Genomic DNA, 15,304 nt, shown 5'->3' on the forward strand with positions numbered 1-15,304 from the left:
TTATACTGCGACACATCAGCTTCGATGGCTCACTGTCACCTCAAGCTTGACATGACCACAACCAGAAAGCTTCTCACTTAAATCCAGTATGATATCCCGTTCTTCATTAGGGTTGATAATACTACCATCCTCCTCATAACTTGGGGGTGGGGAGAAGGGTGGATGGAGAGTGGATAAAATTTAACCCTTCCTTCTCCTTTTCACCTTCCATCTAGGCATTGAAGATGCACTGTTGCTTTTTAATCACATTTCTAAAAATTTCTTTCCATGCTTATTGCCAAATCATTCTTTCATGTCAGAATCAACTCTTGCCTTGAATACTGCAATCTCTCTCAGGACCTTTTGATGCTAATCTTGCCCTCTACAGTCTATCCAAAATGCTGCTGTCAAAATCATCTTTCATATCAATGTCAGCAACCTCACCAGCTCCCCACTGCACTATGCATCAACTTCAAACTTCTTATAGCCTTGTTTCAGAGACCCTACAGCTCTGCCAGCAGCTCCTTTCATGTGCCTTTTTCCTCACTAATCTATCAGTGATGCCAGTCTTTATATACCTACCTCTATACCTACTCTGAGCCATGGAAGAAGGTATAGATATGTTTATGAATTTTAGGCTTAGAAAGGCACCCCGTTACATCATTCAAGTCTCTATTACTGTATCAATTCTGTCAGCTCACCTATCCAAAGTGACGGGGGAGGTATAAAAAAAAATTGTTACTGGAACCATTAAGATGTTTATATTCTTTAACAAGAAACTACGCGATCTTATTAGCATCACAGTTGCCTTTCAGTGAACCTTTTCCTTTATTTATGACCCTCACTGGTTGTGTCATGGATGGGCAAGAGCTATTTGTTTTTACAAAGTGCGCACCACTGACTTTAGATACTCAAGAAAATACTTATCAGTAATAATAAATGTCATCATTAATTTAAATAGTAACATTAGTCATCTAAACCAATTGAAAAAAAATTAAGGGCAGCCACTGTAATATGCCAGAACAACAACTTCACATTTGGAATATCCATACACAATTCAGCTCTGTTATGAAGACAATAGACTGGATTTCCTACTACAGCTGTGACTAATTATGACACCCATTTTAGCCCCTCATCTGGCTCATGACACCTCCCTGCGCTGCCAGTCATTCTGTCAAGTATTATTATAAGTGCCAGTAATTACTCACTCAGTCACAATGAAAATAGCTGGCAGAGAGTGTTAAGCTAAGTGTTCAAAGATCAAATGTACCAGGGGTTTCTGATTCTCAGAAAAAGTTACTATTGTACTATAGGCATTTTCATAATTTTCAGTAATATTTAATTAAATGATTAACACAAATAGACATTTTATTATATTGAAAAAGAACCCTAAGAAGTTGCCTATTGAATGGTAAATAAAAATTATTCATTCCACTTAAGACATTACATGCTTGAGCCTTTGGAAAAAAACACAAAAAAACGTGTTTCAACAGGAGGACTTTGGTGTACAGTCTCTTAAGACTCTATTCAAGCTAAACTGGCTGACATCCAAGCTGTTCTATTCTTAATTCTTGACATGCCGTGATGAATCTCTTCTCTATTATACTGTTTTCAATACCACTTCATTTCTGTTGCAATCAATAAGAGAGTGGGAAAGAGGTGGAAAATATCTATCTATAGAGCAATTGTTTAGCTATGTGTTGATCCAATACTCACTGTTATATGATTGTAAATAAGCTGAGACCACCCGAAGAGATCTGCTAGTCTGTAGAAAGCTGCTAATTTACATCGCAATAACTTCTCCCCTTTCTCATAAGCAATGGAATCCGACCCTCTAAGGTCATTCACTGGTGTCACCATTCCAAGACCTGAAATGGACGAAGAAAAAGTATATATAAATCATGTGCTCAATATCTCAGTTAATGTCCAACAACATTCTGCCACATCTATTGTAGCCGTTTTTATAATGCTACTGTCAGTTGACTGAACAACCAAAGAAGTAAAAAATTATTAGTTTCAAAAGGGACATACTTTCTAGCCTCCACCAGCTAGACCTCTGAAATTGAGCATTTCATTTTCCCATGGATAGCTCATTTGGTAAAGATTTGTGAAATACAGATCGCATTATTCAGCTGTATTGCAGATTATTAGTGACAGTGTATTTTTCAATTAACATGTCTAATTTAAAATGGCTTTAATATAAACTAGGGGTTCTCAAACTTCATTGCACTGCAACCCCCTTCTGACAACCAAAATTACTACATGACCCCAGGAAGGAGGACCGAAGACAGAGCCCCTCCGCCCTGGGCAGCGGGGCCAAAGCCGAAGCCTGAACCCCGCCCTCCTGGGGAGGAGGGGGATGAAGCCTAAGCTTGAGGGCTTCAGCCCTGAGTGGGTGGGGGCTGTAACCTGACACACATCGCCCAAGGCTGAAGCCCTAAGTACGGTGGGGCTTGGACTTTTGGCTTCAGCCACAGGCCCCAGCAAGTCTAATGCCAGCCCTGGTGACCCCATTTAAACCGGGTCGCGACCCACTCTGGGGTCCGGAGTCACAGTTTCAGAACCGCTGATATAAACAATATACACAAATAATTAGTCTTTATATCACTCCAGCATTTACAAGTTACTTTAACTGATTTGTTTATTTTTACAGCATCCCTGCAAACAAAATGGGCTGGTATTTCAGCTTGTTCACAACATTGTACCTTCATTTCAAAACTTCCTTAAAAATAATTCAAGTACCCATTACAAGTTGTGGCACATCTTTATCACAAATGATCCCTGTACACTCACTCATGTTTAATGCAGCCATTCCACCTTGTGGTGCCGCTGGGTAGACATTTGGTATATTTGTTGTCATGAAATCTGCAATCTGCTGTAAAGCCAACAAGCCTGTTGGGTTTTTTCCTTTCTTAAACTGTTCCTGGATCATGGATTCCAATTCTTCACAAAAGGCCTAGCAACAAAGTATTGGATATTGTTAAACATCACAAAATTGCAGAACCATAACCAACCTGATTGCCAGCCTCACACATTCCTTCCCTAATATCTTCTCAGCACTCTTCAGAGGGAAAGACACTACATGCTCCTCCCTGCCAAGTCAGCTGGTGGCAGACTTACTGGGCCTGTTTCTGTCACTTAAAAATTTTGCTCTCTGCAGTTACAAGTGGCATGAGTTTTATCAGCCTTTGCAAACTAACAACTTCCCGCTGCTCCTGAAGAAGGATAATACAACATGTATGACTGTTAGACATGAAGCACAGAGCTAAAGCTTGCAGGAAGGGGAAACAAACTGAAACAGGGGTATTAGCTGGTGGGATCAATACAACAGGGTTGCTGCCTACCTGAAAGGAGACAACCCTAATTATGACATCACAAAACATGCATACCAATTCTTCTCAGAGAAGACATTTCATGAAAAGTGAGTCTTGTAACCCACTCATTAGCTATGCAAAGACTAAACTGCCGAAAGAAGAGAAAGCCATCTGAGGAAAGAGCAGATTTTAGTCAAGGACACATACTTAAGTACCAAATTTAAATCAATCACTTTATCCTCTGGCTTCCCTTATGGAAACAAAGGGTATAAAAAAATCTGCTGAACATTTCACAAAGTAATGACATATGAGAAAAAGTTACAAGAGCAAAATATGTCTACCTTGGCTAAACAACAATTAAGAGTTGAAGTAATTACACATATTTGGGTTTAAAACATTAAAAAGCAAGGAGGAATTTACAATAAAAAAAGGAATTTCAAATGGGAGCAAACGGATCTAATTAAGTAAAGGAGAAATTTGAGCTGAGTATCATAAAAGCATCTTCCTGATGAGCGTGGAACTGTCTCCCAAATAAAATGATGAAACTATCAATTGGGACAATAAAACTCGACTGGACACCACACTAGAAAATTATGTTCTAAGGACGACTCTTACATAGGCAAGGAAATCAAATAAGTCTTAGGCTACATCTGCACTACGAGGTCGCAGTGTGATTCCCCTGCTCATGTATACATACTCGTGCTAGTTCTCACCAAGCTATCATGAGCATAAATAGCAGTGTAGTCACGGTAGCAAGGGTAGTAGCAGTGGGGGCATGTAGCCTTAAATATCTCTAAACTTCTGTTGAACATACTGTATCACAGTGCAAAGTAACCAAAATCAAAATATATAACACTGAGGGAAAATATGGTGTTTTCTTACTGGGCTTTGCAGAATCATGGAGACTCTCTTCTTTTGTTCCATCATGTTGAAATCTTGGCGCAGGTCAGGAGCCATATTCCTCTCTCGCAAGTACTCGGGGTTATTTTCATCAACTCGATCAAAATACCTTTCTTTATGAGGCGCTGTTGTTGGGGGTGGTGAAGTCACCACCGTTGCACTGGAATCACCATTCATAGCAGAATTTTAAGTGTCCTAGGGAAAAATCAAACCATGAAAAAAGTTAGAACCTAGATTTGATAATACATGAGTATTTATAAGACAGCAACACAGATCTGTATTCAAACATGTTCTTGGTTTCAACACAGCACAAAATCAAGAACAAAATTACTTTGGCTTCCACACTGCATAAGCCACAATTTTAATAGTATGCATGCAGGAAGCCATGTATATTTTGTTAAATTAAAAAGTACTAAAAAGTATTATGTACTCAGGCATATAATTTTGTAGTAGTAAGGTGGAAAGTCAAACAAGACAGCTATTCAAATAGTCTCTACTACAACAGGCTCTCCATGTAATAATGCATCTTTAGTTATCCATTCAGTTTTCACATTTCCCATAGACAACACTAGAAGGGTGGAGTCCAGAATATGAAGTTTTCTAATGTACACCAATGACACTCAATATGCACATAAAGTGGTACAAAATGACATGTAAGATTCAATATTCCCAACACTAAGATTAGTTTCTATTGTGCAGTCATGTTAAGTACTCTTGTCTACAACTGTGCAACATGGATACTACAGCAGGCCTAGCTAGAGGCAACTAGAGTGTTTTCACATGTGCTGTCTGAATCTCATCTGAAAATCAAGTAGTCAGACAAGATAACAAACACTGAAGTCTTGGACAGGGCCAGCCCACAACATTTTGGCACCTGATGTGGGGAGCTCAAATGACACCCCCATGCCCCCTCGCTTGGGCCAAAACTTTGAAAGGTCTCAATTCTGCCTTCTTCCTGTTCTACTCCTCTCATGGTACTACTGTTACCTACCCCAATAAAGAAGAACTAACAACTTAAAATTTTTGATCAAGGCATTTTAAGTAACACTTAACTTTCAAATGACTGAACAGCAAATATAACTTTTCTTGTCTGCACAGTAAACACTGGCATTTTTATCTGTTTGAATAATCAAAGTGGTGGTTTCTGTGCCTTCTTGGTTGCAAAGATTTGAACTGCTTCCTGCTGAAGGTCCACAGTCTGGGCCAGCTCATGCTCTATTGAGATGGTTGCAAGGCCGACCAGCCTCTCCTGGTATCATTGTGGAGCATAGATGTGTTTTTATTAACTTCAGCTTGGAGAAGCTGCATTCTCCACTGGCAACTGTTACAGAAAGTGTTAGAAGTATGCGCAGAGCAAAAAAAGCATTTGGAAAGAGAGTGGTCATCTTATTTGTGCACATATATTCCAGAACAGCCTTTGGAATGGATCCTGCTGAAATGCATCTTGCAAGGGCTTTCAGTTCATCACCTAAATCACTCACATCAATATTGTACATGTCATCATGTGTCAACACTGTTTCTAGTGCCCTGCATTGCTGGTGTAGGTCTTCTTCAGGTATAGCGAGGAGTTTTGGAAGCGCATACAACATCCCAAATATACTGCTGTGTTCTTTGAGCTGCATGAAACGTTCTTCAACTGTCTGTATTGCACAATCTAGCACCTGGTTAAAGAATTCAATTATGAACTGTTGTTTGGGGTTGCTGATGGGATTATCCCATGCCTCATCATCAAAATGTCATCTTCTTCGGTGACTCTTGTATTCTTGAATGTGGGAAAATAGCTTCAGTGTGAAGTTCCTCTGCCAACTTTTCTGTGCATTCTTCAGAATGATTTGAAATCCCTCATCTTACCAGTAAGACTGTAGGTATGACTTTTCTTTGTCCAGTTGTTCCATTGCTCCAGATATATCAAGGTCAACACCTTGGAGTTTCTTGCTTACAACATTTATTTCAAACAGTATGTCATGCCACAACACTAAGCCACACAGAAATTTGAAGTCATGTATGTTTCTGGTGATTCCATTTCCCTCTGCCACTGTTCCCCTACGAACAGTTCCTGTCATAGCATTATCCTCCATAATGGCAACTATGGCATCATCTATCTTCCCAATTTGGTGTTTGATAGGCTTTATCACCTCCACTCGACTTCCCCATCATGTGGCACTCAGTGGTTTCAGTGTCAGAGAGGATGTTCCCAGATGTTGCTTCAAAATTTGCCATCGAAGAGTTGATGCAGAGAAAAAAATACATAGATCACTAGACGCTGATGCTGCATCACTGACCACCAAGTTCAATGAATGAGAACTGCATGGGACAAAAAAAGCTCGAGGGTTTAACTCTTGGATCCATGTCTGCGCTCCTCTGTTCTTTCCTCTCATGTTGGCACCATTATCGTAGCCCTGACCACTCATGTCAACTATCACAATTCCTGTACCTTCCAGCTTTTTAAGAAGCACATTTGTCATACCAGCTCCTGTAATATCATCAATGTCAATAAATTCTAGAAAATGCTCTCTGACAGTCACCATTGCAGGGACATTTTCACTAGGTTCTGTTGTTGTTACAACACACACCATTAAAGTCATTTGTTCCATATGGCTGATGTCAGGTGTGCAGTCCAGAATAACAGAGTAATATCTTGCTGATTTCAGATCTGCCACAATCTTCTGTTTGACTTTTGTTGCCAGTAACTGTATAATCTCATTTTGAATTGTTTTTCCAAGGTAATGGTGTGTGTACATTTCTTGGGCAGTGATTCTTCTTAGATGCTCCTGGAGTACAGCATCAAACTCAGCCATCAGCTCCACAATTTTAAGGACATTTCCATTGTTTGGCACTTACAGCTGATCTGAAGTTTCACACAATGCTAGGTTTTGGGTAGCAAGCTCTCTCACAATGGCAATGAGCCTTTTCAGAACATTTTGCCAGTAAAGAGACTCTGATGTAATCTTCTCTTGATGCTGATCATCTATGGTGGCCTTTAACCTTAGTCTCATCTCAAGCTCTTTCCACCTATGGAATGCTTTCTGGTGATTTGCTGCCTTCTCATGGCATACCAGATTTCTAACCAGGTTCTTCCAGTCCTTTGTTCCTGTAGAACCCAATGTGGCTGGAATATTAGACTGGAAGAGTTTGCAACAAAAACAGAATGCAGCATTTTGGGGTTTTGAGTACATAACCCATAGCCTCTCCACTTTGTCACCATTGGAGATTTCACACCAGTAATGTGTTGGATGGAAACTTCTATTTTCATTGTCTTTGGGGAACATGAAGTTTTTCACTTACTGTGGCCCATGCAGTACAAGGAAGTCCCTCAGGCTACTGCTCAAGTGGATCCACAGTCCTGGATCATCTAGACTTAAGGAACGAAACTCAGCAGCAGCTGTTTCTTGTGCCTCCACCACACTCTTCTCTGACCTACACTTTTCTTCAGGAATGTGCATAACAACATCCATTTGAGATGGAGATATGGATGCTGCAGTCTGCCAGGTCACTACACTCTGACTAGCTGGAGGATCAGGAATCTCCTCACCACTCACATCCCCACTGGTGCCGGAAGGCTCACCGAGAACATTTGTGTCTATGTATCTCAGGAGAGCTCCTTCCTGCTTAGACAGAAAAGCTTCCTTTGCTTGCTTTCTTTTTCTGAATGCTGCCCCAGAGGGACGTTTTCTTCTTTCACTCATGACTGCTGTTCCGTGCCAGCGATAGTGGCTCTCAACACTCAGCTGAAGGGGGACAAATAAGCAGGCTGGTAGCAGGGACTAAACGAGGGAAAATATCAGCATCTTAAGGGCCTAATTGGCTCCTACTACTTCAGTTGACTGCCTGTTTTCCTCAAATGGGTTCAGGGAAGCAGCAGGAAACCGGAAGCTCCCTGAGAAGTTGGTGTTAATCAGTCCAGGCTCCTGGGGTGCTAGACAGGTACATAAAGGGCTCCTCCTCCTCTCTCCCCCTGCAGCTCCTGCTGCTTTCTGTTATTCCCGCTCACATTTTCTCCTGCCTGCCTGTTATGTCTCTTGTGCCCTCATTCCTCCAGCATGGCACTCCACCATCTCTGTGCATCTAGAGCAGAGAGAATACATATGCACCAGCAGCAGACACGATTTTCTACACTCTGGGTCCTAGTGGCTCCCCCCACACAGCCTGGCACCTGAGGTGGCCACCTCAATTCATCTCATGCTAAGGCCAGACCTGGTCCTGGACCTGTGCTGCATGCCTAACTTTGAATCCTTAATCATACAGGTGTAACTTCGCTGGACTGGTCACTTTGTTCGTATGGATGTATACAACTCCCCAAAGCCATAGTTTATGGAGAACTGAAAATGGGAGCACATATGCTGGGAGGCCAACAAAAACACATTCAAAGCTCACCTAAAAGCTGGCCAAGTTGACGCAAACACATGAGAAGCTGCTGCTGCCAATAGATCAGGATGGAGCAGACCTGTTGGTCTGTGGTTAAAGCCATCAACAATAGCAGAACAGAGAAAGCCAAAGAGAAGCATGACTGAAGAAAGCAATCTGTGATAAAAACCCGTGGCTATGTCAACCTGATATGCGGCTGCATCTATGGATCCCTCATCAGTTTATATTTGCACACGACAATGCACTGAATCAAACTGACACTCATACGTCAATGATAACAGAAGACTCCAACGCTGTATATTGTAATACAAAAATTTTAGTTATCCACTGTAAAACATGAAAATTTAGCTGGTACATACAGCTCACCTTCTTTTTCCATCAACTGACCCCCCCCCCACCTCTTCCCCAGCATTATCTTGATCACCTGTATATAACAGCAGAATCTTCATTCCTCCTAAAAACATGTTTCTTTCTGGAAGCCATTCACTGATAAGCGGTTAAATAAGACCAACTCTATATCACTTTTGAGACTGTGCCTTCCAATCCCTGAACATCCAGCCTATTTGTCTGCATTATGTTATCACATCAAACGTTGACTAAGCTTTTTGGAGCAGAGAAGGTTTTCCTTAATTTACCATACAGGACTGAAAAATTAACATCACTTAATACACAAAGTAGTTTACTCATAGTTGTAAAATTGATTTTTGCTGAACAATAGGTCAGTATAATATGATCTTGTATTGTAAAATACATACAGTGTATGCAGGACTTGAAGACCCTTGCCCCTCAGAGTAGGTAGAAATTTTTCCCAAACAAATGGGCTCAGAGAGCAACTAGTGCCTTTCCTTGTGGGAGGAAAAGACAAAAGGAACCAAATAGCCAGAGAACTGCTGTGGTATCTTGCTAAAGTCATCCCGTTCCCCAATTCTGATATCTAAGAATAGCATATCTTTAGATCATAAAAGTGCCTGTTGGTATGTCATTGCCCAGAGGTAGTAACAGGAAACCCAATATACAATTCAGACTTAAAAATCATATCTGGTCAGTTATACAGATCAATTCCAGGAAGAGATGGGAGAATGAGGGAGGAGGGCAACCCAGACACTATTAGTTTTTCAAGAGGGGATGATGCATAGCACAGAGAGGCTTGAACTGCTAGCTCTTCTGCGGGAAGGGAGGGGCAGAGGAACAGAGCACTCCAAACACAGCATCTCCTCTATGAAAGGAGGCATGAAAGGAGTCATGCCTAGAGCCACTCCTGCATTCCCTAAAGGGAATAAAACAGAAAATAGGAAGTGAGAGCAGAGCTGCCACATACATACTTCTGTTACTTCAGAAAGAGGTTGGGGGCATCATGAACAGCTTCAGTGCTGAATGCTGCAAGAGCTGAAATGGTAAGGCGGAACTGGCTGCACTTTTCCCTATCTGCAGGATTTACAGAACACACTTGTGATAGCATTGGTAGCATCTACTGGAGAACTTCTTGCTCTTTTGAGAGCTCCATTCTAAGTCAAAAGGAGTCTGATAGTAAAAATAAATCCCATCAGGCAGGTAACCTTTGAAGAGATATTTCAAGTCAACCTTACACCAAGGTATCTTTCACAGTTCAGTCACAAAAAAAGCTGAACTTGTGACCTAGGAAAGAGCAGCCTTTAACTGTTTTTGAACAGTAAGTCACCTTTGCCTGTGTAAACAAGGCAGAACTACAGGACTCAAAGCAGAATTATTTATTAAGGCAGTTTTCTGTCTGTATCTGGTATCCATTGCAGAGGTACAGGGAATAAAGCAGAACCATCACTCCTTTCCTAAGAATTCTCTGCTCCACACATTACCCACAACCAGTTTCGCCTTAAGCTAAAAGTAAAAACCAGGCAGTTTGTTCAGTCTAAAACTGTGATTATTTTCCATATTCTCATTTCATATTGGTTTTGATATCCCTTGAACTAGTCACAGCATTTTTTGCTTTGAGGTATGTGTATTCTTGTAGAGCAAGTAGGTCTGAGCACGCACACTTGTTAAAAAACAAACAAACCCTAATTGCTTTAGGATACTTAACAGAGAAAAGAAATAACCACTCATCTCTTCCCTGCTTTTGAGGAGAGTTCAATCATTCACTCTTAAAAGCTTAAAGACTGATCGCTACTTTAAATTACCATTAGCACCTAAAATAAAGGTCTCCATAAATCAAATATGAAGACACTTGTGCCAGCACAATAAATGTCTCTTCCTCTGCCCTTAATCCAAGACACCCATTTCTCCTTGAAAGAATTTTTAAATCTTCTATGTCTTACAGCCCCAACTGAGACATCCTCTCTCCTGTCCCACTTCCATGCTCCCTCTGTAATTCCCAGTAACTTTGCCCTAACATTCCTTCTCCCTTTTCACGTACTACTCTAGCTCACCCAGATTCACTCCCCCACCCCTTCTGCGCACCACTCTGCTTACATCTGCACCGTACCTCTCAACTCCCTCCATCTTGTTCCATGCTCTCTCCCCCCGTTCTTATTCCATTACACTTTCTCTTTATGACATGTTATTTTATAATCCCAAAGAAGAAGGTAGATTGGACTAAAATGCAGAAAACTGCACATGGTAAGTTAATATTTGGTGAGGGCAACCAACCCTTTGGCCATTCCTCCTCCTATCCGCCTTTCACGATTTTCTTGCCTCCTTTTTTTGTTCCCCTACCTACACCCTTGACTAAAATGCATCTCTTACATTTTATTTTGGAGACTACATTTAATTTAGACAGTTGCAGCACACCTTCCAGACAGAAGCATTGGTCATCAGGTGGCATTCATAAATTGAACATAGAGCTCCTACCTATCTCGAAGCCAAGTGAATAATTTGTTTAACAAGTCTAACCTCCACCGTCCTAGCAAAAAAGGATTTCAACACTGGATAACTGAGTTCAGCAGTAACATACATTTAGGTCAGCAAAATAAAGCACACTGCTTAACCAGATCAAAATTTACACTGCATTCTTGGACATCTAGGAACCCAAATCATAAAGGCCAAAATTTTGAAGAAGATATCCAATGATTTTTGCCACCAACTTGAGACAATTTAAAGGGGGTTGGTTTTTAGAAGGTGAGTGCTCAGCACTTAATGAAAGTCAGGCCCTTTAAGTCGTCTCCAGTTGGGCACCCAAAATTCCTACTCCCTCTGAATATCTTAGCCAATGGCACTTATGCCTTCAAACTATTATACAAACAGAAAGTACTTAATTCTCAATAACAGTGATATGAGAAGAACAGACTGATATATTTTAAGGCCAAAAAGACCATTATAATCATCCAATCTGACCTTTTGCTTAACAGAGGCTACAAAATTTGACATAGGGATTCCCGCATTGAGCCCAATCACTTGTACCTAGTTTCCCATCCTACAAAATAAAGTAAGGAACAGAGGTTAAGTGGCTTGTCCATGGCCACACCGGGGGCATAGCCAGAATTAGAAATGAAGAGGACCTTCTAGTTCTGTTCTCAGTCTACATTAATATAAAATAAATAAAAATACACGTTTTGACTAAATTCTTTAAGTATCATACAAACAGTTCCACAAGGTGAGGATTCTATGTTAATTTAACAGTCAACAATGCTTTTATTTATTGCAAAAAGGTTAATTCATCAATAGTTGAGATTATTAAGCAAGCAGAAGTTTAGCTGGCAGCTGATATTGCTTGACATTGATTGTATGTTTGAAAAAAACCTGAGTGCTGCAAATTAACTTTATGTTGGTTTATTTATTTCAGACCAGTCTTAGAGTTACAGAAATTCCATATTTTTATGCATAGTGAACAAGAATGAACAACAAGGAGTTACATCACTAAGGAAACCTGTTTAATAAAATGTGAAGAGTGGAAAAGATAATTTGAAAAGGCAAGAACAGTACTATTAAACGTAATAGCATAAAAACCTCATCATACCAGATTCTACTCTCAATAGCTCTATTGAGAGTTAGTCACAAATTAATATACTCTCAAAGAGTAACCTTTGAAAACTATTCAGTATCCAGTACTAATGTATATTAACTTTTAAAAAATCTGAAACACTTACTGATATTTTCTATGTGGTGCATATATAGGCCACCCCTATTTCAAGGGGTGTATGAACCAACCTGCAATAATAGTCTTTCATTATTACTTCCACTCATTTCAAATTATTTTGAAAATTACACAGTGGTCAAAGCTGTTTTCAAAAGGTTCGCCTTTAATGTAAGGGATGCATCATTAGACACAACATTGATTCTGCTTCACTGTTTACCTTTTGCATGAGACTGACGCCAGCCTGACAAGGTAATATCAAAATGGGAATGTGGTTTCTTGCTAAAGTCATCCCGTTCCCCCACTTTGATATCTAAGAATAGAATATCTTTAGCTCATAAAAGTGCCCGTTGGTACATCATTGCCTAAAGATAGTACTAGGAAACCCAATATACAATTCAGATTTAAGAATCACATCTGGTCAGTTATATAATAGATCAATTCCAGTATACCCAAGCCCACTGCACATTATTAGCATATATATGGATTGATTTCTAAGGTTCAGTTTCCTTCACTTTGGCTAGCAATTATTGCTAATAAAAGACTATTTTTCAGTGTAATACTGGCCTGTTCCATTCTGAAAGATGTCTGCCAACTCATTCACGTTACTTCCACTGACAATAAGGTAAGGATTTTTTAATCTGAAGCAAGACAGAGAGATTTGACAAAACTTTATAGAATCCCTCACAATTTGTACCTGTTAACTTCATTAGAATCCCCCCCCTTTTGGGGGGTGGGGGGGAAGAAGAGGTGGCATCTGACTGGTGGTCCAATCAGAACCCAGATCATATATGGAAACGAGATCATAAAGACAAGGAAGCAGTACAGGCTTTGCTTTGCTAGGCACATATGTATTCATTCTGTGCCGCTCAATGTCCTGTGCTGATCCAAAAAAGCTAAACAAGAATGGGCGCTCTAGATTTCTCCCCCAAATTAATGCCTTGTCTACACTTAAAAGGTTTCCAAATATAGTTATACAAGCAAACCGTACTAGTGTACGTGCAGTTTAAAAGGGCTAAAAAGTCCTTTTGCTGGTATTATACCAGTCCCCTGAGCTGATATAACTGCACCAGGATTCCCAATTTTGGTTGGACGTATTCCTGGAGATTTAATTACATGACAATCTTTAATTAAAGATTAATCTTTAATTCTCGGAGACTCCAGACCAATCCTGGAGGACTGGCAACCCTAAGCTGCATCTACACTTGGGTTTTTCCTGGCATATCTATGTTGGTGGGTCTCAGGATTCCAGAAATCTGACACTGCAGTTTAAAAATGCCTTAAAAAAAGGCCTCAGCCAAGGTCAGATTGAAGGCAAGCGAAGAGCAAGTATTCAATATATTTCTAATTCACTGGCTCCAACACTTCAGGATATCCAAGTTCAGTCAGTATATATGAAAGAGGCTAGGGCCCTGTGGGAAAAAATAGTATGTGTTCATATAAAGACTATCATAATACATACAGAAAAGCAGGGGCGGCTCTAGCCATTTCACCGCCCCAAGCACGGCGGCATGCCGCGGGCGGTGCTCTGCCGGTCACCGGTCCTGCCGCTCCGGTGGACCTCCTGCAGATGTGCCTGCGGATGCTCCACTGCCATGGGACCAGCGGACTCTCCGCAGGAACGCCTGCGGGAGGTCCACTGGAGCCGCCTGCCGCCCTCCCAGCGACCGGCAGAGCGCCCCCCGCGGCATGCCGCCCCAAGCACGCACTTGGCGTGTTGGGGCCTGGAGCCGCCCCTGCAGAAAAGAGCTGATTTAAGACTGCACAGGCAACTTTAAGCATTTCTTAACTTTCGAGTGCTTGACTTTGCAATTGTAATGTTCTTTTAATGTATATAGTATATAATTACAGCTTTATCAAATCTTACACTACAGCACTTTGATTACCTTACTTTTACCTCAGTGATTCCTATATATTTGCTCTTGCTCGTTTTAAAAAAACGTTTTAGAAATACATTTATTCAATCATCTTCCCTAGAAAACTTAGCAAAACTATATAGTATAGAAACAAGTTATTTATGGTAGTCCATTAAAGTTTCCATCTTTTTAACAAGTGTATTCTTCAGTGTGAACATTTTGGCAGTGTTGTACTTGAGTTTTTTCTTGGCATTTCAAATGTTTCCTGTTGAACTTCAAAAAGGAAAAGCTGGCACCATCTTAGGAAGCCCAAGAGCTAATAAAGCAAGTTCATGATCGGACTCGTTAGCAGGCAGAATAAGTCTTTAACAAACCGAACAATCACTTTCCTTTTAGCCAAACAATCCTAGCTGACCTATATCTTCTAAGCTTTCTCTTCTCTTTGTCTTCAACAGGAAGAGTTTATTTCACAAGCAGGAACATTTATTGCTGTCCTTAGAATCCTAATAAAACTGGTTGTTCGCACAAAACAAAATTGCTCGCTTGAACTGGCACTAAGTACAAATGTCATCTTCATGTTTGATACCAAAACACACTGTGAATTCAAGACTGGACTCTTACATAGTTTATACCAAACACTATCAAAAGCTTAACCTGCCAGAGGTGATGCATTTTATGGGTGGAATATCATGCCAGTCTTGGAGACGACAGGTTCTGGCGAGCAGAAATATTAGAGAGAGAGGGAAAGAAAAGAGACAGAAAAACTGAGGCTGGCGGAGAATGCTAATTATACAAAGATTCACTTAGGCTACAGCATTTATAAACTTTATCAGCAAGTATTTCCC

The 15,304-nt window shown here is 40.6% G+C and overlaps 1 protein-coding gene across 17 annotated transcripts in view; it reads right to left on the reverse strand.

Annotated features, from left to right (window-relative positions):
* Positions 1-15,304, reverse strand: part of ADD1 (adducin 1) — a 125,086-nt gene that overhangs the window by 55,090 nt on the left and 54,692 nt on the right. For all 17 annotated transcript variants that reach the window (XM_039540033.1, XM_039540031.1, XM_039540036.1 and 14 more), the window contains 3 exons: positions 4,176-4,388; positions 2,773-2,935; positions 1,696-1,847 (listed from right to left, as the gene is read on the reverse strand). In XM_039540033.1, the coding sequence (XP_039395967.1) occupies positions 1,696-1,847; positions 2,773-2,935; positions 4,176-4,370 (510 nt within the window). In that variant the 5' untranslated portion in view covers positions 4,371-4,388. The remainder of the gene's footprint in view (positions 1-1,695; positions 1,848-2,772; positions 2,936-4,175; positions 4,389-15,304) is intronic.

The sequence above is a fragment of the Mauremys reevesii genome, linkage group 5 (assembly GCF_016161935.1).
Source record: "Mauremys reevesii isolate NIE-2019 linkage group 5, ASM1616193v1, whole genome shotgun sequence".
Taxonomy (NCBI): domain Eukaryota; kingdom Metazoa; phylum Chordata; order Testudines; family Geoemydidae; genus Mauremys; species Mauremys reevesii.